General features: G+C 45.2%; 1 protein-coding gene across 2 annotated transcripts in view; it reads left to right on the plus strand.

Moving 5' to 3' along the window:
* The first annotated feature begins 4,894 nt into the window (after positions 1–4,894).
* The window catches only part of Plekha7 (pleckstrin homology domain containing A7), a 207,582-nt gene continuing 190,175 nt past the window's right edge, over positions 4,895–22,301 (plus strand). The window contains exons 1-3 of one of the 2 annotated variants that reach the window (XM_071616367.1): positions 4,895–4,975; positions 5,105–5,181; positions 5,269–5,326. In XM_071616367.1, coding sequence (XP_071472468.1) covers positions 5,169–5,181; positions 5,269–5,326 — 71 coding nt within the window. In that variant the 5' untranslated portion in view covers positions 4,895–4,975; positions 5,105–5,168. Of the gene's footprint in view, positions 4,976–5,104; positions 5,182–5,268; positions 5,327–22,301 lie in introns of those variants that run through there. The other variant, XM_027942413.2, reaches the window with a different exon arrangement.

Below are 22,301 nucleotides of genomic sequence, written 5' to 3' on the forward strand. Positions count from 1 at the left end.
CCTTTATAATAGTTAATTTTTAAAATTTTTGTTTCAGGTCTTATTGTACTGGTGAGAACTTCTAAAACAACATTAAATGATAACATCACAAATTGATATATTTGTTATTTATGTATTTATTTTTTTAAGTGGGAATGTCTCTAACATTTCATTGTAAAAGTATGTATATATCTAATAGAGATATTCACAAAATAAACATCTTGTTACTTGTAATTCTCTAATACATTTAAAAGTTTTTAAATTTTGAGGTAATTATAGATTTGCAGAGGTTTGCAAAGAGAATAGAGAAGTCCCTGTTCACCCTTCACTCAGTTTCCTCAATGGTTACATTTTATGTAACTATACTATAATATCAAAACCAGGAAATTGACCTTGATACAATGTATATATATACTTCTACAGTCCTTTTCTCTTCAGTGTAAATTTGTGATGGATACTTATTTTATTGAGAGTGTCAATTTATGTAACTATGATTACAATCAAGATAAAGAACTATTCAGTCACTACAAAGATCCTTATCATTTTGTTACTTTCTCTTTTTTTGGGAGGGGGAGGGAATCGAACCCAGAACTTTGTACACATGCTAGGCAAGCACTCTTCCACTGCAATACATTCCCAGGCTTTTTAAATTTTGAGACAAGGTTTCACTAAGTTGCTTAGGATGGCCTTGAACTTGCCATCCTCCTGCTTCAGCGCCGGAGTAGCTGGGATTATAGGCGTATGCTGCTACCGGTTACCATAATTTATTTATTTATTTTGGTACCAGTGCTGCTTTACCCAGGGGTGCTTTACCACTGAGTTATATCCCTAGCACTTTTTACTTTTTGAGACAAGATTTTGCTACGTTGCTTTGGGCCTCACTGTGTTGCTGAGGCTGCAGTCACTCAGATTACAGGTATGAACCATCACACTTAGCTGTCATTTTTTTTTTAAACATTTATTTTTTAGTTGTAGGTGGATACCTTTATTTTTATGGGGTGCTGAGGATTGAACCCAGTGCCTCATGCATGCCCGGTGAGTGTTTTACTTCTGAGCTATAACACCAACCCTGTCATTTTATTAATAAAATTATTTTATAAAGTTTAAGAAACTATTCAACTATTTTTTCAGAGTGCCCGTATCATTTTATATTGTCATAAGCAAAGCAGAAATAGTTACATGCTCACCAGTATTTGGTATTGATTCTATTACTACTTGCTATTAGCTTTTTAATTTTCAGTGTGGGGGCCTCATTCATGCTAGGAAGCACTCAACCATACTTTGTTTTTTTTTAATATTTATTTTTCAGTTTTCGGCAGACACAGCATCTTTATTTATTTTTTATTTTTTTATGTGGTGCTTAGGATCAAACCCAGTGCCCCGTGCATGCCAGGCGAGCGCGTACCGCTTGAGCCACATCCTCAGCCCAATCATACTTTTTAATATTAGTGATGGATATTGGTTTTATCAAATTCATCTTTTGGCATTTCTTGAGATAATTTCATGGACTTTCTTGGGTCCACTGACAAACTGTATTATTTTATTAAATATGGATTTTAGTAGTAAAATATCAAACAGAATAAAAAGATCATAAGGAAAAATAATCTCTTGCCATTCCTGATAATTTCTCAGAAGCAATCATTTTACCTGTTTCTTGACTTAATCTAGGGACTATATATATTAATATACCTGCATCCTGCCTTTCATTTAATATTTTAGAAATCATCTCATATCAGTACTTACAAATCTAGCTCATTCCTTTTAAGATACATGACGTTCCATTGAGGAGTAAGCCATAATTTTGTTAATCTGTGTTTTTCTTTTTTTTTAAAATTTTTTATTGTTGGCTGTTCAAAACATTACATAGTTCTTGATATATCATATTTCACAATTTGATTCAAGTGGGTTATGAGCTCCCATTTTTACCCCATATACAGATTGCAGAATCACATCAGTTACACATCCATTGATTTACATATTGCCATACTAGTGTCTGTTGTATTCTGCTGCCTTTCCTATCCTCTACTATCCCCCCTCCCCTCCCCTCCCCTCCTGTGTTTTTCTTTTTAATAGATATTTAAGCTGTTTGTGTCTTTTGTAATTATTGACAACATTTCAGTGAACACTCTAGTATGTAGGTTTTTGTGCCTGGGTGAGGAGTAGTTGACACTAAATTCTTGGTAGTGGAATTGTTAGGTCAAAGATATAAACATTTAAGTTCTAATAGCTTAAATTGCCAAATTGCTTACAATGAGAATGAATCATTTTTTTTTATTATTAGTTGTTCAAAACATTACATAGCTCTTGACATATCATATTTCACACATTTGATTCAAGTGGGTTATGAACTCCCATTTTTCCCCGTATACAGATTGCAGAATCACATCTGTTACACATCCACGTTTTTACATACTGCCATACTAGTGTCTGTTGTATTCTGCTGCCTTTCCTATCCTCTACTATCCCTCCTCCTCTCCCCTCCCATCTTCTCTCTCTACCCCATCTACTGTAATTCATTTCTCTCCCTTGTTTTTTTTTCCCTTTCCCCTCACTTCCTCTTATATGTAATTTCTATAACGATGAGGGTCTCCTTCCATTTCCATGCAATTTCCCTTCTAGAGAATGAATCATTTTATATTACCCCCACCAATGAACAAGAATGTCTTTTTCCACAACATGTATCTTTTCCAACATGACGTTTAAAAAATAGAATTCCACTTTAATTTTTATTTGCATTTTTCTTACTGAGATGGTCAAGCATTTTTTTCATATTTGCTTAAATGTGTTACTTGAATTACTTTTCTATTAACAGTGTGTTTATATCCTTTCCCATTTAGTGTGTTGTTTTATTTTTTTTGTTTGTTTGTTTTTCTAGTTGTAGATGGATGCAATACCTTTATTTGTTTTTATGTGGTGCTGAAGGTAGAACCCAGTGCCTCACATGTGCTAGGCAAGTGCTCTACCACTGAGCTACAACCCCAACCTTAGTGTGTTATTTTAAATCAGTGTTTACCAACAAGAATACCACTTTACTATTTTCAAGAACTATGCTCAAGAATCTCCTCAAGTTGGCTGCTGTAGCACACACCTGTAATACCAGCGGCTCAGTTCAAAGCCAGCCTCAGCAAAAGTGAGACGCTAAGCAACTCAGTGAAAATAGGGCTAGGGATGTGGCTCAATGGTGAAGTGCCCAAGAGTTGAATCCATAGCACCCCCCGCCCCAAAACAAAAACAAAAACAAAAAAACTTCCTCAGAGGCAAGGGTCCCTCACAACACAGGTGTTTAGGGTTCTCTGCAATCACACCAACCATCTTCTAACCACCTCCTTCCCCAATGTCAGTTCCAAAGGGCCCCTTGGCGGTCTCAACATTCCATGCCCCTTCCACAACTCTGCCTGTTCCCCCATTGCTCCCCTCTGGAAAGCTCTCTTCCCCCTCAAACCTCACCTATTATTAAGGGTCTTGCCTAATCCCACCTGTCTGAGGAGCCTTTCTGAATAACCAGTGCCTACATTGTATAGGTCTCACCTTCCAGGTGAGCCTCGCCCTACTTGCTCAGAGTCCAGCTTTCTGCTCTGTCCATAAGCAGTGTGTGAGGCTGAGTGTCTTCTTCCTTCATTCACACTTACTGACTGCATAAGAGTCACTGAATGCTCTAGCCAACCCTGGTGGCTCATGCCTGTAATCTCAGCGACTTGGGAGAGTGAGGCAGGAGGACTGTAAATTGGAGGCCAGTCGGGGCAACTTGGAGAGTTACTGTCTGAAATAAAAAATAAAAAGGATTGAGGCAGCTCAGCTGATAGAGATTCCACCCCCCCGCCCCCCTTTTTTAAGACACTGGTGGGGGAGCGGTATGGATGGCGGGGTACAAGGCAGACCAAGGCCCTTCCTCTCTTCTAGCTGACATTTTAGTTTTGGGGGTATGAACTAAGCTACAACATATGAAACAATAAAACATACAACAATCAAGAATGCAAATTTAAGTGCAAACAAGAAATGGAGCGTGAGGGGAAAAGGAGAAGGGTCTCCTTCGCACGGGGGGGGGGGGGGCGCAGGAGCTGAGATGGGAGCAAAGACACGAATATGAGCAGGTTGTAAAGAGCCTTGAAGAGGCCCCGCCTGCTGGCCGCTTTTTCAACAGGTGCAGCCCTGCCCTCAGAACCCCTTCTTTCTGTTACCTGGAGGGAATTGAAGGCCGAAACCTGTGATCAGTGCAACTTCAGAGGTGTGTATGGTGTAGGGGGAGGTCCTACTCGCTCCTACAGCAGTCCCTGCTTGCGAACTTGGTAAAATAAAACCAGGCTCAGCCTGGCATTAATAGAACTCTCACTACCCACCAGGGTCCAGTTAAGCACTTTACACCACTGTTACTTCATTTAATATTCACCATAACCCCGTGCAGGCTTTATGGTTAACTTTATTTCACTGAGGAAGAAACCAAGGCTGGGAACATGGCAGTAACCTGTTTCTTGGTTCAGAAAGAAGTACAGTTCCTGGGAAGGGAAGTTGGGTGGTGGGATCAGGTGGGGTTTACTGGGGCATTCGGAGGGCCGCGCCGTTTTCCAAGTTGTTCTGGTCCCAGGCACCTCCGCCGGCGGCCCCTCGCCCCGCCCGGGTCTCTGGGCTTCAGCAAAGGGGCGCGCCAGGGCCGACGGGCTGGGGGCGGGGAAGACGCGGGGACAAAGGCCACCGGCCCCGCGCTAGGGCCGGTCAGTGGGGCGGCGGGACTCCGGGACCGGAATCGGCCGCGCGTGGGCTCAGCGAGGGGCCCGCGCCTCATGGAGGGTCGGGGTGCGCCGCGGGGCCCCGCGCAGGCCGAGCTCGCGGACCCGCCGCCCGCGCCGCCCCCGCCCCCGCCCCCTCTCCCCCTCCCCGCGGCGACCGCTGCGGCTCCGAGCTCGGCGAACATGGCGGCGGCGGCGGCGGTCGGGCGGGACACTTTACCTGAGCACTGGTCCTACGGCGTCTGCCGGGACGGCCGCGTCTTCTTCATCAAGTGCGGCGTGGGAATGCGGAGACTCGGGCGGGGGCGCAGGGTCGGCGGGGGCCGGGGGGCCGGGGGCCGGACCGGGGGCCTCCGGCGGCGGCGGCGGCGGCGCTAACAGGTGCACCTCTCTCCCCTCAGTGACCAGCTCTGTTGCACGACCTGGCTGCACCCGCGCACTGGCGAGCCAGTCAACTCCGGCCACATGATCCGCTCAGGTGGGCTCCAGGTCTGCAGGGTGGGCGTTCTGGGAGCGTGAGGCGCGGCGGCCCCAGTTTGACTTGACTTTTCTCGTGTTTCCGCAGACCTGCCCCGCGGCTGGGAGGAGGGCTTCACAGAGGAAGGCGCCAGCTACTTCATCGAGTGAGTGAGTCGGGGGCCGCACCGCGCAGCGCTCGCACCTGTGCGGCGGGGGCCGGCGGGGTTCCCGCCAGGCGCCCCGCCTCTCCCCGTCCTCCCGCGCGGGTCCGGGGCGAGTTGGCGCGCAGAGCGCCGCGGCTGCACTCTGGGGTTTTGTGTGCAGGACTTGTGTGGCGGGCTCCGGGACGGAGGCGGCCGGGGTCCTCATCTCACAGGGGGACCCGGGCCGCTTCCCGGGTCAGTACCGCTGCTGGGGCAGGAGTTGAAAACTCCACGGCCCTCGTGTGCGGGCGGGCCACGCCTCCCCGCCGGGGTTTCGGGCTGCGCGGAGCCGGCGGGTGCCGGGACGGGACCGGCGACAGGCTGTGGTGCGGGAGTCGATCCAGGAGTCCTGTCCTGGGTCGGGGGCCTGAGGCTAGGGGTAGGAAAAGACAAAGTGACTCTCGCCTAGGGAGGTCTTCCTCTCCAATGGAGTTCTCTGGGACGGTCTAGGAGACTCGGAACCGCTCCGGGGCCCTCCATCCTCAGGTCCGGCCTTCGGGAGTAGGGTGGGGGTGGGGAGGGGAACCGTTCAATCCGTAATACTCCTCAAACTCTTCAGCCCCTTCCCTTTGGCGCTGAGGCGCTGAACCCGAACAATCACTTCTGCCTCCTAGTTAAGTGGTAGCTTTTCCTCCAGTTCCCTGGAACTTTGCCTCACTAGCCACGTCACTGTGAGTCTGTAGGGTCTGAAGAAATCAGATGGCAGGGCTGTAAAGGGCTCGGTCACACTCTTAACACCTGTATAGTCTTTACTTCAGGACGGTACCTGTTTGTAGTGTTTCTCACTCTGCCTGCTCCCTGTGAGTTCCATGAAGTCAAAAACTGCCTTTGATCCTTTGCCCTAGTGCCTGGTATAGAGTAGGCCCTCTGTAAATGTTTGTTCACTGAATGAATGAACTAGCCAAAGGTCTGGACAGTGGTTCAACTAGTACTGGGTGTACTCTGGGGGAATATGAGTCAGAATTCATTTCTCGATTGAAACACTGTTAGTAGTAGGAGAAAATCTGGAGCCTTCTTCCCCCAGGTTGGGCTCTTGCACAGTGGTTGAAATACTGATGGATGAGACTTATAGAAGTGAAAACCTCTCACTGCTCATGGAGTTTGAAATGTAGTGGAGAGGGAGGGGAACAACACAATAAAGAGTAGACAATAATAGCAGATAGTGGTAACTATTATGCAGAAAATTAAAATAAGGTAATGTGACATCAAGCGACCAGGTCGCTTGGTTGGATTGGGAGATTAAGAATGGTGTTTCCTTCCTTCCTTCTTTCCTTCTTTCCTTCCTTCCTTTTTGTACCAAGGATTGAACCCAGGATCGCTTAACCACTGAGCCACATCCCAGCCATACATACACAGACACACACTAATACATTTATATATAAATTCATAAATTTATTTATTTTTATTAAATTTATAAATAAATGTATTTATATATGTGTGTGTGTGTGTGTGTGAGAGAGAGAGAGAGAGAGAGAGAGAGAGAGAGAGAGAGAGATGTGGAGGGGACAGGGTCTTGCTAAGTTGCTTAGGGCTTGCTAAATTGCTGAGGCTGACTTCAATCCTCCAGCCTCAGCTTCCTAAGCCATTGGGATTACAGGTGTGTGCCACCATGTCAGGCTTAGACATAGTGACATTTAAAGTAATGTCAGGAGGACAGGAAGGCGCCATGCTGTGGTGACTTCAAGGAGACAAAACATTTCAGAAAAGGGGAACAAGCCAATATAAAGGCTTACAGGGCACACACACACACACACACACACACAAGGCTTCAGGTTCAAGGAGCAAAAAGTTCAGTGTGACTGGAGGTTGGCAAAGAAGGGAGAAAGTGGCACCACAAGAGGCCACAGGTAGGAGAGAGGTAAATGATATAAAGCTTTTTTTTTTTTTTTTGGTACCAGGGATTGAACCCAACTAGCCACATCCCCAACCCTTTTTATATTTTATTTAGAGACAGGGTCTTGCTGAGTTACTTAGGACCTTGCTAAGTTGCTGGGCCTGGCTTTGAACTCACAATCCTCCTTCCCTCAGCCTCCAGAACCTCTGGGATTACAGGTATGCACCACTGTGGCTGGCTGATGTAAAGCTTTGTGGTCCAAGGTATAAGTTTTTATTTAAACTTTATCCTAAGCCCAGTGGGAACTCAATGAAAGATTTTTTAAGCAGGAGAGTGGCATGCTCTGATTTGCAGTTTTAGGTAAATTATTCTGTCTGCTTTAAGGAGAATGAATTGTAGGTGGAATTGTAGAGGGAGGCAGAAGATCAGTAGAAGGCTGTTGCTGTGGTCCAGACAAGAGTTTACAGTGGCTAGCCTGAAGATGGAACACTGGAGATGGATGGTCAGGCTGTGTTGGGATGTAGTGTCTGCCGACCTTCCTGATGTATTGGATGCAGTTTGTGAAAAAAAGAGAAGACCCAAAGATGACTCTTAGGGACTTAAATACCTGAGTGGGTGCTGCCTATATCATTGAGATGATAAGGCGGGGGAGGAGCATGTTTGGGCAGGGGAGAAACAAGATCTGGTTTTGCCATGATACCTCTGGGATGTGAATGTATCAAATAGATGTATGAATCTGAAGTATGGAGGGAGAGGACTGAAAAGATCCATTTGGGTATAATATATATTGTTCAAGGCCATGGGAATAGAATGAAATCACCTAGGATGAGAGTGTGGACAGAAAAGAGAAGATGACTTAAGCTTTGGGACAGTGCAGTGTTCAGCGGTTGGGAAAGAGGCAAATTCAGCATAGGAGACAGAGGACTGAAAAGGTAGGGGAAAAACCTATGCAAGGCATGGTCACAGGACCTCAAGGACAAAACCCAATTGGAGTAGGTAGAAGAGGAAGTATGGGGTGAGGACACAAAGTCAGTAGGGATAGGCACATTTTCCTAGTAGTTCCTTTGCAAAGTGAAGTTGAAACAGCTGGTTCCTGGAGAGGATGTGGATTGAATGAATTTTTTTTTTTTTTTTTTTTTTTTTTTGGTGGGAAATTGTAGGCATGATTTGTTCTGATGGGAATCATGCAGTAGAAAGGGAGAAAGAGATGGAACAGTTGCCAGAGCAGTGTTTTAGTGGTGAGAGGAAGGGACTCCAGGTCTCATTGGTTTCACACAGGAGCAGGGTCCCACATCCATTTACCAGGAGGAAAGGCTGTGAGTGCCTTCAAGTACTAGGCACAGCCTTGAACTGGGGTACTGGAGGTGACTAGTTCATAGTCACAGACTCCTGCCCTTCATCCCTGCTGTTACTCTGCTTTGGTAACTCTGTGAGGTCCCTAGTAGTTCCTTCCCCTACAGTAAACCCTGGCTTCCTATTCCCCAAGGCTTTGGTCCTGGCCTCCTAGGCCTATAGGAAGGCCTACAAGACAGTGATAATGACATATGTTCTGTACCCTCAAAGGCAAGCCATTTCAGGAGGCTGGGACCCCACGATAACTATTGTATTTCCTGTCTCCCTCTGTGACAATTTCACGAGAGACCTAAGGATTGGAGAGTATTTATTCTCCTTCTCCCTACATCAAAAGTGTTTTGCTTCAGTCTGCTTTCTTAGGTTTGTTGTGAACATTTCTGAATGTTTGATTTTTTTTCAGGGGATTGGTCCTCTACTATGAGTCAGTAATGTTAGAGAGACAATTCATCGGCCTGGCTGATTTTATTTTTCCTGATGGATTTTTGGACAGGAAAATTGTGTGAGGTTTTCAGGATGCATCAGTTGTTCCTAATGTTTAGCAGGGTTTTAATGCACTCCAGAGGCCACTTCTTAAAGTAAAAAACCCTGAAGTAAGGCAGGTGGATTTTGGTACTTTTGATTCAATTTTGCATTAATGAGGGATAGAAGAGCTGATTCTCCCAGTTCTAGATGATGTGATGCTGATATTCCTTTAGGAAGAATTTTTGTGCTCCAGGATTCTTCCACTTTGCTCTAAGTCCTTGTTAGCAAGTTATGATAGTACTTGTGATAATATTGTCATTAACAGCAGCAGCAATATTAGTTGTAGTAATAATGTATTAGCTCAATCTTTTTGATTCATTAAAAAAATATCAGGCTGAGTGTAGTGGTATACCTGTAATCTCAACTATCCTGAGGGCTGAGGAAGGAAGACTGTAAGTTCAAGGCTAGCTTCAATAACTTAGACCCTATCTCAAAGTAAAAAAATTAAAAAGGGCTGTGGATGTACATCAATGGTAATGCAACACTGGATTTAATCCCTAGTACCCAAAAACAAATAATCAGGAGACACTTCATAACCGTTGTCTAATTTGATTCTCACAAGAGTTTGGAGATGTAGAGACCATGCCTGGTCCCAATTATATATGTGAAAATACACAGTAATCCCGGGCATTCCTACAGCAAAAGACAGTTGACTTTTTCCTTTACAACAGCCCTTATAGGCAGTAAGGTAGAGTATATCACCATTTTTCAGATGATGACTAGGTCCATGAAGTTTCAATGATTTGACCAAAGTATCAGAGCTAACCTAGAACTTCAATAGGTCTTCAGCCTCTACCTATAGAATAGTCTCTGATATAGTAGCCACAGTAGTGCTGGTGGTTTCTGCCTCAGATCTCAGGTGAAAGCCAGTGTCAGTACATCCAGGAACCTTATGCCCATGTGCCATTGCTAAATTAGGCTGCCCCAAGGTTAATAGGGTTAAACATCTCCTTTGCTTTTGCTGGGGATTGAGGGGGCTTGAAAGAATAGCAACCCTTGGTTTCTCATTCTTATGGGTGATGGTGTGTCTCTGATTTGTAAGCAGTAAAAGATGTTCATTATTATTTAGTAAAAGTACTTTGGCAGACAGAGCCTTTTCAGACATGAGACACATGAGAAAGCAAGATTTACACTGGGCTCCTCTTCAGGGGTTTTATGGAAACTTGTAAGTTGAGTTTTTCCAACAATAGACTTTGACTAGGTCCTGAGTTGAAAAGGAAGGTGAATTGCAGAGGAGGGGCATGGCTAACCTGCCTCTGCCAAGGTTGCTCCCTGAGGAAGGGCATCTTGTGCCCTGTTCTGACACTTTGGCACTTCACCTGGGGCTGGGCATTGCACAGACACTTGGTATTTATGGAAGAAGTAGTGTCTCTTTAAGAGACCCAGTAAGGGGCTGGGGTTGTGGCTCAGCAGTACAGCGCTTGCCTAGTGTATAAGGGGCGCTGTGTTTGATCCTCAGCACTACATAAAAAAACAAAACAAAATAAAGGTATTAAAAAAAAAAAGAGGCCCAGTAAATGCACTAGATATTCCAAGTCTTGGAAAACTCCTTGCTGGGGAGGAGACTAGGGTGTAGAGGAGGCTGGGCAAGTTGAAGAAGCCAAGAAGCCAGAAACAGACCTGTCGGGGCTGGTGCCTGGACCCCAGGTTGCTTGGATGTAGTCAGTCTCTGTTAAGAACAACATTCCAAGCAGGAACCCAGCCAGTGGAGGCTCAAACAACCTCTTCTGGCTTCTTCACCTCATTATCTTAGTGCTTTGCATCTGGAGATTAGGATGTGTCTTGGCCATTAGACTATCTCTTCCCCCTCCTCCACCCCAGCTGCTGGGCCTTGGCATCCTCTGACTTGACTCCAAGGTCTTGACAGGAACCAGCTGATTGCACAAGTTCAAGCTAGCTTCAGTTCCTCAGTTTTCCTTTTAGGGCCTTGCAGGGCCATCCTGTGTAGGTGCCATTTTTCTGTGGGCGCCAGTTCCTAGGTGAGGGCCGTGGGACTCTTGCCTAGACTTCCAAGGCCTAGAGTAAGGCTGGCTATCCCTTCCTTGGCTCTGTGGCCTAAAGCAAGTCCTAGGGACCAGCTACATAATTTTCAGGACTCCAGGACAAATTGAAAATAAAATGAAAGTCCTCTTGTTCTAAAAAGGAAAAAAGTACCACAGTACAAAACTTTTTCCTTTCTTCTGTAGTCTTTCCCTCAACTTGTTTTGTGTGTGTGTGTGTGTGTGTGTGTGTGTGTGTGTTTGGATATTAGGGATTGAACCCAAGGGTGCTTAACCACTGAACCATATCCCCAGCCCCCTTTTTAAAATATATTTTATTAGAGATGGGGTCTCGCTGAGTTGCTCAGGGTCTTGTTAAGTTGCTGGTGCTGGGTTTGAACTCATGATCCTCTTGCTTCAGTCTCCCAAGTTACTGGGATTAAAGGTGTGTGCCACTGTGCCCAGCCTTGTTGTGGTTTTTAAAGTCATTCCAAGTGTAAAAAAAAATGTAACACTTAAATTATACTAAATTTTATCTCTGTATTGATATGGAATACAGCTTTAAATGCTGATATCAGCTGGGAGGGGTGGCATAGGCCTGTAATACCAGTGGCTTGGTAGGCTGAGGCAGGAAAATTGTGAGTTCAAAGCCAGCCTCAGCAATGGCAAGATGCTAAGCAATTCAGTGAGACCCTGTCTTTAAATAAAATACAAAAATAGGGCTGGGGATGTGGCTCAGTGTGCCCCTGAATTCAATCCCTGGGACCAAAAAAAGTAGTTATCAGGGCACTTTCCTCTTATGCTGAATCCCTACTCCTATGTCCCACTGTGAGATTCAACAGTGAGATTCCTGTGCGCAGGCCCCCCCACTGGGCAAGAGTGAGGAGCCCAGAAGCTGGGTGGAGCATAGGATTTCAGAAGCTGGGCAGTTAAGAACCTGTCACCCAGAGGCAGGAAGTGAGTCTTCACTCTCCTTCAGAGGTACACTTTACAGATAATGCCAAATGTTTCCGATGTATGTTTTACATTCAGCAAACTCATTTTTTCAGTCTGAAATCATAGGGACAGAGGAGGAACCGGGGAGGGAAGAATAAACCAAGTGTGGCAGATGTCTGGTGGGGAATCCCAATTTGCAGTAGGCAGCAAGCTTAGAAATCTTCAGGAAAGCCAGTGAATATTGAACAAGCCAACAGTTCCAGAAACTTCATATCAAACTTGATATTAATATTCTCACAGTGAATTTCTGGAAAACTAGGAGCTCTTATGTGTGTAAAGTAGAAAATTTGAAGCCTCTTGTTGTTGAAGGGTAAGTAAAGGTTCTCCCAGTTTGACAAGTTCTGGCGTAAACCCACATTTTACCTTTCACTTCCTGGTCATTTTATAAAGTAAAGGGTGAAAGCTGGTTCATGGATTTAAGTGTTAGGTTCCATGGTAAGGGACTAACAGTGAGTATTCTAGAGAAAGCTGAAGGAGCCATGATTTGTACCGCAATCTCTGAACAGTTCCCTGAGAGATCTGGAAAAACCTCAAGAAAAAAATGTTACAAGTTGCTTTTTACCCATGGGTGGAGTTTGTCTCAGAGTTGAGGGGAGGGAGGGAGTTCCCCCTGTCTTCGGGACTGCATGTGTCAAGAGAGTGGGCCTAGATTTCTTGTGCCTTAGTGAAGGTACTGATGGAGTTTGGTGGTAGAGCTCAATGGTAGAGTGCTTCCCTAGCATGTAGGAGGCCCTGGGTTCAATCCCCAATACCACCACCAACAAAATCCTGTGACTGGATGGCACTCTTCCATTCTCTTCTTATATCTATGGGAGTAAGTTTGGGGCTTTCTAAATTGAGGACTTTGGAAAAAGAAGATTCCTTAAGAGAGCACTTCAGGATGTGGAAGACTGGGTCATTTGATGAGGTGCCTGCTCCAGTTTTCTGTCTCTTCAGAGGACAGCATGGGTTTGAATCTTTCTGCTCAGTGTGGAAGACAGCAGCATCTCAGTAAACTGACATGGTTTCTGAAGTAAATGTTGGCAGAGGGAAAACCTGGAGGAATATGGTTTTATTTGTTGTTTTTAAATGGCTGTCAAAACATTTGCTTTTTGGTTTTCTGAAATGAGAAGTATTTTGAGTTAATGTTTTATTGTTTACAGAGTGCTTCTCGAACATTATCTGGTTCAAGTCTCACAATTACTGCTTTTTCTAATGCAGAAATTTGGACTCATTAGGGTAAAGTGATCTTCCTAAAGCCATATACTAAATTAGGTCAGCCTTTTCAGCGTTCAGAGGAGAGGCCTGGTTGCGTTCCCTAGACTAGGGCTTCTCAAACTTTTTGACTACAGATTTAATGACAGAAGAGGGAAAAGTTCAACTCATCTGGGAGACTTGATGGCCAGAAATGTCATCAAAATGTTGGTTCTGTGCAAAAATTCATATAGACTTTACCTTCAACTCGATTTATTCTAAGATCTTCTTTCTTCCTTTTAGATCAATATTGTGGTAAAATTGGGTTTATTGTATGACTTAGTGTTTCCTAAACAGAAACATGTACCCCAGGGGATTCCTGTTTCCCTCTTAAGTCCATGGTAAGAGGGAAGTATAAGGAGATGGCTCATTGACCTTCTGGTCTTTCTGGGCCCTAATCTCCAAAGATGGCTGTGCTCAGGTCTGAGGAAAACACCGGTGGCTATTGTGGCCTCAGATTGTTTTTTGCTTAAACTGACATGTACCAGAGCACCTCTCTCTCATCTAGCCTACATAGTCACTTGATACTGGCCTGGGTAGCAGTGTTGGGTTTTCTGGAAGCCCAAAGGCACAGCCAGGCAACTACATCATACCCAAAATGTATAGGCTTGTGAATGTGAATGATAGCCTATGCAAAGAGGTAGGACTGAGGGTATGGGCACTGGAGCCTACCACCTAGATTCCAACTTCAGTTCCCCCTTGTATAGCTCCTTGACCTTAGCAGGTTCCTTTAAGCCTCACATCTCATCAGTAAAGTGGGGTTCAATGTGAGAATTACAGAATTAATTGATGGAAACGGTTTAGCAAATGCATGGCACATGGTAAATGACCAATGAATGGGAGCCTCCTCAACATCTGCATGGCTGCAAGGTCGGGTAGAGATGTGAATTCTGAGTTCTGATTGCATTTAGCTGCTGTAGGAGAAGTTTGGTGGCCTTGAACTGGGGTTACCTGGATGAGGAGCAGGCAAATGATAGAACTCAACTCAGAAAATGGTTTGAACCAATAAAATGGCATAACTTTTATATCAAAAGAATGTCCCTATGGGCTGGGGTTGTGGCTCAGTGATACAGCAATTGCCTTGCACATATGAGGCACTGGGTTTGGTCCTCAGCACCACATAAAAACAAATAAGTAAAGTAAAGATATTGTGTCCATCTACAACTAAAATATTATTTAAAAAAAAAAAAAAAAGAATGTCCTGGGCTGGGGTTGTGGTTCAGCAGTAGAGCACTTGCTTAGCATGTGTGAGGCACTGGGGCTGGAGGTAGCTCAATGGTAAAGTGCTTGCTTAGCATGTGCAAAGCCCAGGGTTCAATCCCCAGCACCACAAAAAAGAGTGTCCCTATTCTTGAGAATACACACTGATATATAATATCTCTATCCCAGTGCCTCACACATGGTGGGCAAGCACTCTGCCACTGAGCCACAACCCCAGCCCCTGATGTATTTGCTTTTAAGTGGTTATGGGGAAAAAATTGTGTGTGTATGGAGGAGGAAGTAGAAGATAGTATGTAGGACACTATGTTCAGTGAGTCTAGGTAAGGGGAAATATGGGGGCACTTACTCCTAAAGCTTTCCTGTAAGATTGCAATTATTTCCAAATAAAAAGTTAATTAAAAGACAACAGTGTATAGCCTTGTTTGTCAAGGGCTAGGCTGTCCCAAGGCCGCAGTTACCTTGCTTAGGATGCAGGGCCTGGGAACCAAGAGGCCAGGCTACTGGGGTGAGTAAATAGCTCTTGGTTTGCCTCTTTCCTGGGCATTTAGAGCACTGCACAGATGCCTGTCCTTAATCCAGGGAGTCACTTGGTTGTTAGCTCTAGCCAGTATAGTATAGACATATATATTGTCTAGTGTTTCCTTTGTGATGTTTTATAGTTAAAAAACACATTTCCTTTTAGAGGAAGATAATTTGATTGTCCTTGTTGTACAGACTGGGCATGTGAGGGTGGAGGGGGAGCGGTTGTTAAATGATCTTCCCGAGGCCAGATCATCATTGAGGGAGTTAGAACTTGAACCTGAGTCTTCTTGGCTCCAAATTCTGTGCAGTTTCTACCATGGCTCGCGTCACTCATTAGTCCTATTCTGAATCCTTCCTGTAGGGTCTATCCCCCATAATTGGTTCTCTGCATCTTCTCTGATCATCCTAAGGCAGAAGCCCACTTGGGTACACAGTAGGGTAGAAGAATTATGTTGGGATGGATAGCCTCAAGCAGGACAGTGGGCAGATCCCTGGTGCTCTGGGGGAGTAGATCTCCTCCATCTGGAGCATCACCCCCTTCTCTCCTCTCTCTTCCTCCCCAGAGGTCAGCTGACCCCAGCTTAGGGGCTGTTGAGCCTCTTAATCCTGCTTAGAGCCAAGCTGTCTTTCAGGTCTTACCAGAAGAGTGTTTCCATGCCATACCAGGGTTCTTAGGGTTTTTTCCTGCTGAAACAGAGCTCTTACTCTCTCAAGGTCTGACAGCTTCAGTTGGGATGCAGTCTCTTCATGGGGCTGCTGTTCACCTCCTATTCCTCCTCAGAACATACTCTGTCATGCAGGGTGGGCATGGACAGCATGCTGGGAGGATGGAGAGAGAAGAGGTCCATTCCAGCCCTGTGTATAGGCCCCTGGCTGCGTAGGCCCCTGGCTGCATAGACCTCTGTGTGTTCTGTCCCTGGGAGTGAAGCAGGAGATGAGACTGTTCTCTTCCTGGGAGAGGTCTGGCCAGAGCAATGGTTTAGGTTAATTCAATAACCTCTGCAATATTCATATCCTCTGCACTTGCAAACTGAGTTATTCATACCTGTCCACAGGTAGAACCAGTGGGCCAGCTTAGTGGTGAGCATCTTGTTGGAGAAGTAGTTAGTTGGAGCCTTGACTTTTGGTCAAGGATTCATTTGTTCAGTCACCAGACTGTTAAGCATATGCCAGTCTTCACAGTGGGTACTATGGAGAGAAACAGTCACCAACTGTTTTTTAATTTTTATTTATTTTTTAATTGGTGAGTCACCAATTCTTAACTCCAGCCAGCAGTGCCCCATCCAAGAGGGGAAAGAACCTTGCTTAATTTCAGTATGAGAACCTAAGGCAGGGAGAGGGTAATGAGGAAAGCCCTGGGGAGCTTCTGATGGTAAGTGAGAAAGGCCTGGCAGCTGTGGAGTAGGGTAGCTGCTTCCTTGGCAGGAGATGCCAAATGGGCAGGAGCTTGGGGTGGTGTGAGGGTTGTAGCACCTGTGTTGGTAGGTTGGCCTCAGCAGAGTGGCTTATTTGAGGATATTGCCCTAGGGGTTGGTGAGCTCCTGCTCTGAGGGGCAGTGCCTCATGGTGGTTACAAAACATGGATTCTGTAGGCCGAGTGCCTGGTTGAAGTCCTGACGCTGCTACTGGTTGGCAGGTCACTTCAACCTCTGTGTCTTCAGATGTTTCTTCATCTGTAAAATGGGGACAATGGCCCTACCTACCAACCTAGAGCGGTGCCTAGCAGCTGTACGTGCTATACGAGAATGAACTGTCATCATTTCTATTCCTGTAAAGCACCTTCCCAAGACAAGATGTGGCACAGTTGGCAGAAGAACTGGGATTTTCTCTCCTTAGGGATATCTAAGGTTGGATTAGCTAGAAGGAGAATTATCCTTACTTGTTTTTTTTGGGTTTGTTTTTGTTTTTTTTGTTGTTGGCACTAGAGATTGAATGCTTTCTTGTTGAGACTTATCTTTAAATGGAAGCTGTACATTTAATGGTTTGTACGAATTATCAAAAAAACAAAACTAATCCAAAAACTATTCCTTATCTGTAAGCCCCATGTAGCTGTGTCCACCCAGAGAATGACCAGATTTCTTGTGCTTATGATGGACACACATGATTTCCATTCCCTATCTACCATGCCTCTGTCCATGCAGAGGAGTTTCCGAGGTATTAGTATTAGTGTTTGCACTGCCTGGCAGGGCAGCTAGCTTATTTTAGGGACAGCAGTAACCCTCCTTGGAGTGTATGTTAAGACAATGAGGGGCAGCAAGGATAGAGAAGAATTAGAGCAGTGTTCCAGAATGCTGAACCAGAGCCTCCAGGGGTGGGCATGAGAATCAGCATGTATTATAAGCACCATAGGTGATTCTCATGAGCACCGAAAGTGAAACTATCTCTGAGCTTTCGCTTCCTCATATCTATAATAATGATACTATTTTCCTGCCTGGAGTTATTTGAGAATTAAAAGTGATAGCCTATCTAAAACTCCTGGTATGCTGTTTGGCACATGATAGGTGTACAGGAATTGTGAGTCTCTCATTACAGGAGGGCATCTGTCCTAATTAGTTGGTTAAGCTGTGTGAAAGGTCTCAAGAGAGTGTTAGTAGGGGACAGCTGTTTTGTCAGTGTCCACCTGCTACTCAGGGAGAGTCTTGGGAAGCCAGGTTCCTGGTCTTGTTTTCTCAATAGAGGTTGGGACTATGCTGCCCTCACCTTTGCCCAAAAGATAGTGTCAGTTCCAGAAGGAGGCAGGTCAGCTGACCTTGAGAGTGACCACAGAATGGAGGCTGTGACTGCCTGGTGGGTGGCCACAAGGTCATGACCACTGAGGGACCTTCCTGAGAGCAGAGGAGGGGCTGGGTGAAAGGTTGTTCTGCCTGATTGGCACTGAGAGCCAGAGGAGGCCAGTAGGCTGCAGTTAGGTAGAGAAATAGAAGTGCTTCCTCTGCATGTGAGGGTGAGTGTGGCCCACAGACAGAGACAGTGTTGGTGGTGCGTACATCCTGGAAATGTCTGGCATTATAGTCTTCCTTGAGCTGGACCTGGGAAATACAGTGCTGGACCAGGATTGTGACTCAGTGCCATGAACAACTTCTCAACTTCTGGGGCACAGTATCTGGCATGAGGTCAGCACTCAGCCAAATAGGTGTGGAGGTTGGTTTAACCTTTGACCCAGCCCTCCTGAAACTGACTGACATGAGGAAAGAGGGCTTAAGTTAGGAGTAAATGGGGGGTTGTAAATTGATGGGAGGGTGGGGACACAAAATCAATGGTCAGGGGCTAAGAAAGGAGAAGAGAAATGATTACTTACCCTGCCTGAGAGAGTCTTTGGAAAGATATTTTTCTCAGCACATTTTGACTTGAGGATTTAAAAAATAGTAGATAGATGAGTGCTGTGAAGTTAAGTATTTATAATCACTGTAATGATTAATGCATATATGAATGGAATTGGTGGTACCTGAAATTACATCCATTTACTGAAGCTTTGAATAATTGCATTGCTTTTAGTTTTGGTGTGTGGGTGGGAGCTGGAGAGAGCTCAGCTGGCCTCTATTTTGGCTTTTTCCAATCCTCCTCACCTGAGAATGTGTAGATGTGTTTCTTTGTTTGGTACCAGATGGTTTCTAAAATTCTTTAGAGGATATTAATTCTTTAGGGGAGTGGAAAGTAATTGACTTCCTGTTCTGTGAATAGATAGATATTTAAATGAGAACCAAAGTATATTCTTTGTATTCCAAAAGCTGTTTGTGTCTGAGGAGCCTAGCTAGAGGGTGTAACGTTGTGTTGAGGGATGATCTCGCCCAACCTTTGAAGGCTGTGCCTTAGGAAGGGGGATCTTGGTAGGTATTGATTACTTCCTTGAGTCAGTGAAAAGGTTTGAGAATTTGTTCTTTCTCCTTATAGGTGTGTGTTGGATTTGCCTATCAGGGGTGCTAGTGAGCTGGGAGATAGGGCAATGAGACTGATGCACTGAGAAGCTGATTGCTTTTGTTGAGTTCCTATTTGGTATATATTATCTACTTTATAGGTGAGGAAACTGAGTCACAGGACATCAAGTGACTCAATGCACAGGTGTTAAGTAGCAGAGCCAGGGTTGCCCAGCAGCCCTTAATTGGGGTCATCACAGCCCCCTGTGCCCACTCATGATGAGCCAGGCTACAGAGGCTGTTCTGATTTGTTTTGGAAATGCTCAAGCTTTGCACAGGTTACTTAGGAGCTGTGGCCATGGTCAGGGAGGAGGAGAGGTGGCTTGGGCTGCTTGCTGGTGAAGGACTCAGTGGAAGCGAGCTGTGTGAAGCCTTCTGTTGATTCAGCTCCTGAACAGAGCCCAGATGGTGTGGCAAGAATTGTCACCCTGTGCCAAACATGGACTGTAGAGAAGCCCCCTGGACTTTGCAGTGGGCCCTGGAGAGAGGGTAGGATGGGCTGTGCTGCGCCAGAGCACAGAGACTGGCCAAGGCACATCTGGAATCTCAGCCGTCATGTCCCCTGCCCACTGAGTGTGAGTTGAGTAGAGAAAAACCACTAACTGGTTGGGGTCCCCACCCGCTCCTGTATCTGGCAGGCCAAGTATCCCTGTGAGGAGTGTGGGGTTTGGGAGAGGAGACAAACTCTGTTAACCAAAAGCTTTTGTTTTGAATTTGTCTCTCTTTAGAGATGGAACACTCACCCGCCCCCCACCCCCAACCAAAGTGGAAATAATATTTTGAAAATAAACTCCTGCCCATCAAGGAAGGGTCTGGAATCTTGAGGAGAGTTGGCATAAAAATCTCACTCCATGCTTTCCTGCTGTCTCTCCTCCAGGTCATTGCTCAGCTCTTTATCTTTGGACACTTCTGGTGGGAGGAGGGGGAGGTAGGCTGAGAAGGTATGGTTCTTTTGTGCCTTAGGCACCTCGGGAGTTTGGTGGGAGTGGTGTCCTGGCTCTGAAGCAGAACCTCTGGACAGGGGAATCCACTGGGTTCTGACAGATCCACACACTTGTCCATCAGTTGTGCTGTGTCATATGGGAAGAGGGCTTGCTTGGTCCCTTGCTGGGTCCTCGCTGAACTTGAAGCTGGTGTCACCTGGGGAGAGGGCTCCTCTTGAGATTCAGCTCTTAAGTTAGATTAAGCATTCAGTAGCCCAGGAGACTGTCCTGGCCGAGGACCTTCAGTTCTGGACTTTCTTCGTGATGGTTGGTCTTCAGATCTCCCTTCCCTGCCTAAGTGAAATCTTTCTGGAGCTAGATGTGGCCTCAAAACCAGGTGGGCCTTATGTGTTGTTATCAGGGGAAACGGGAGAAGTATCCACCTCGCTGAGAGCCTCTGTCTTCTGTACGGATTTTTGCCTTTCGTGGTTCAGCTGTTTCCACACTGGACTTTAGGGAAGTTATGGTGTTGTGGGTGAGTACACAGGCTTGGGAGCCAGACTTTGTAGTTATAGAACTCAAGTTATTTAACCTCTGTAAAATGTGGCAAATGCTGGTGTTGTCCCATGAGTCTTCTGCAATGATTAAGAAAAATACATGTAAAGTATTAATTCCTAAAACATAGTATTGTTCAGTAAATTTTAGCATTTATTTTCATGAATGCTAGGTATTTTTGGTTATACTGGTCCAGATATATTTGGGTGATTCCTTGGCTTAGGTCCTGCAGGGACGCTTTGTGTTTTGATAGACCAACAGGGTACCTGTATATCCTGTCCAGTCAGCTCAGATTCTCAGTTGCGGCTTGCTGCTGCTTTCTTTTTTCCTTCCTTCTTACTCCCTCCCTCCTTTCCCTTTCTGGCACTGAACCATTGAGCTACATTGCCAGCCCTTTTTATTTCATTTATTTTGAGACAGGGTGTCACTAAGTCATTGAGGCTGGCCTTGAGCTTGTGATCCTCCTACCTCAACCTCTGGAGTCACGGGGATTATAGGTGTGCAATATTGTGCTGAGTTTTTTAGTCTTTTCTTTCTGGTATTGGGGATTAAACCCCAGCCCTTTTTAATTTTTATTTTTATTCAGGGTCTTGCTAAATTGCCAAGTCTGGTCTCAAACTTGCTATCCTCCTATCTCTGTCTCTCAAGTAACTGGGACTACATGTGTGTGTCACCATGCCCAGAAGTTATAGGCATTTTCTAATAGCACTGAACATCCTAATGGTTTAACCAAAGAGTTAAGAGTGTCCAACTTTACTTGCTGTTTTTCACTGGAGCTGCATCCTAATTATGACCTTGACTGTTATAGCTTATGAATTTAGTCAATCTGAATATAGTTGTAGCAAAACTTATGTCAGACCGGAGTCCTGCCTTTCTTCTTCTGGCCAGGAGGAGAAAAGGTTCTAGTGATAATGAAATGGAGAGGGGAGGTTGGATTCAGTTTAGCATCTGTTTATCTGTTTTTGCTGTACATCTGGCACCATTATTTCTTGTACTCTGGGGCATATCAAGGAGCCAAGGGAGCAGGTGAAACAAGGCCCACACAGCTTCAGGTGACAGAATGGTCAGGTGGCATGTGATTAAGCATTCAGATAAATAGTTCACTTGCCCCATGGAGAGAAGTGCCCAGGAGGGAACAGTTCAGGAGCTGGACGAGTCAGGGAAGACTTGGTGGTAGTGGGGGTCTTATAAAGTGGGATTGGGTAGGGAGAAGAGGAGTGGGAGCTTTGGGTAGGGGGCCAGGCTTTATCATTCAAAGTCCCTTTATTTGGGAGAGCACTTGGTGTATGCAAGCATTGACCTGGACACTTGGATACCAAAACATGGAAAGCAGAGTAAGCATTGGAAGACAGACTAGCCCAGTGGTTAGGAGTATGGGATCTGTTACAGGATTGCCTGGGTTTGAATCCCAGCCCTGCCACTTGCTAATTTGTGGTGAGATTCTTAACAAGATATATAATCTGAATTCTCAGTTTCCTTTTCTGTAAAATAGGAATAATAATACTTATGATGGGGATTCAGTGAATTAATATTAAGTACTCAGAATAGTATTTTTTTTTTTTTGGTAGTGCTGGGGATTAAACCCAGGGCCTTGTGCATGCAAGGCAAGCACTCTGCCAACTGAGCTATATCCCCAGTCCCCCAAGTCTTGAATATAGAAAAAGTATTATTATATGCTGGCTACTTATTAGCCCTAGAATGTTAGCTCCATGACACCATTTTGTAATTTGTGTTCACTGCTAAATATCTGGCTCCTAGAATATATCTGGTACCTAACAGGTGCTGACATAATGACTCAAAGCACTACAGGTGTCCTCAAGGAATCCTTGGAGCCTGTGTTCTGGAGGGACACAGACGTGCTAATAACTAGAGAATACTGTGCAA

Source organism: Marmota flaviventris, chromosome 9 (assembly GCF_047511675.1).
Source record: "Marmota flaviventris isolate mMarFla1 chromosome 9, mMarFla1.hap1, whole genome shotgun sequence".
Taxonomy (NCBI): domain Eukaryota; kingdom Metazoa; phylum Chordata; class Mammalia; order Rodentia; family Sciuridae; genus Marmota; species Marmota flaviventris.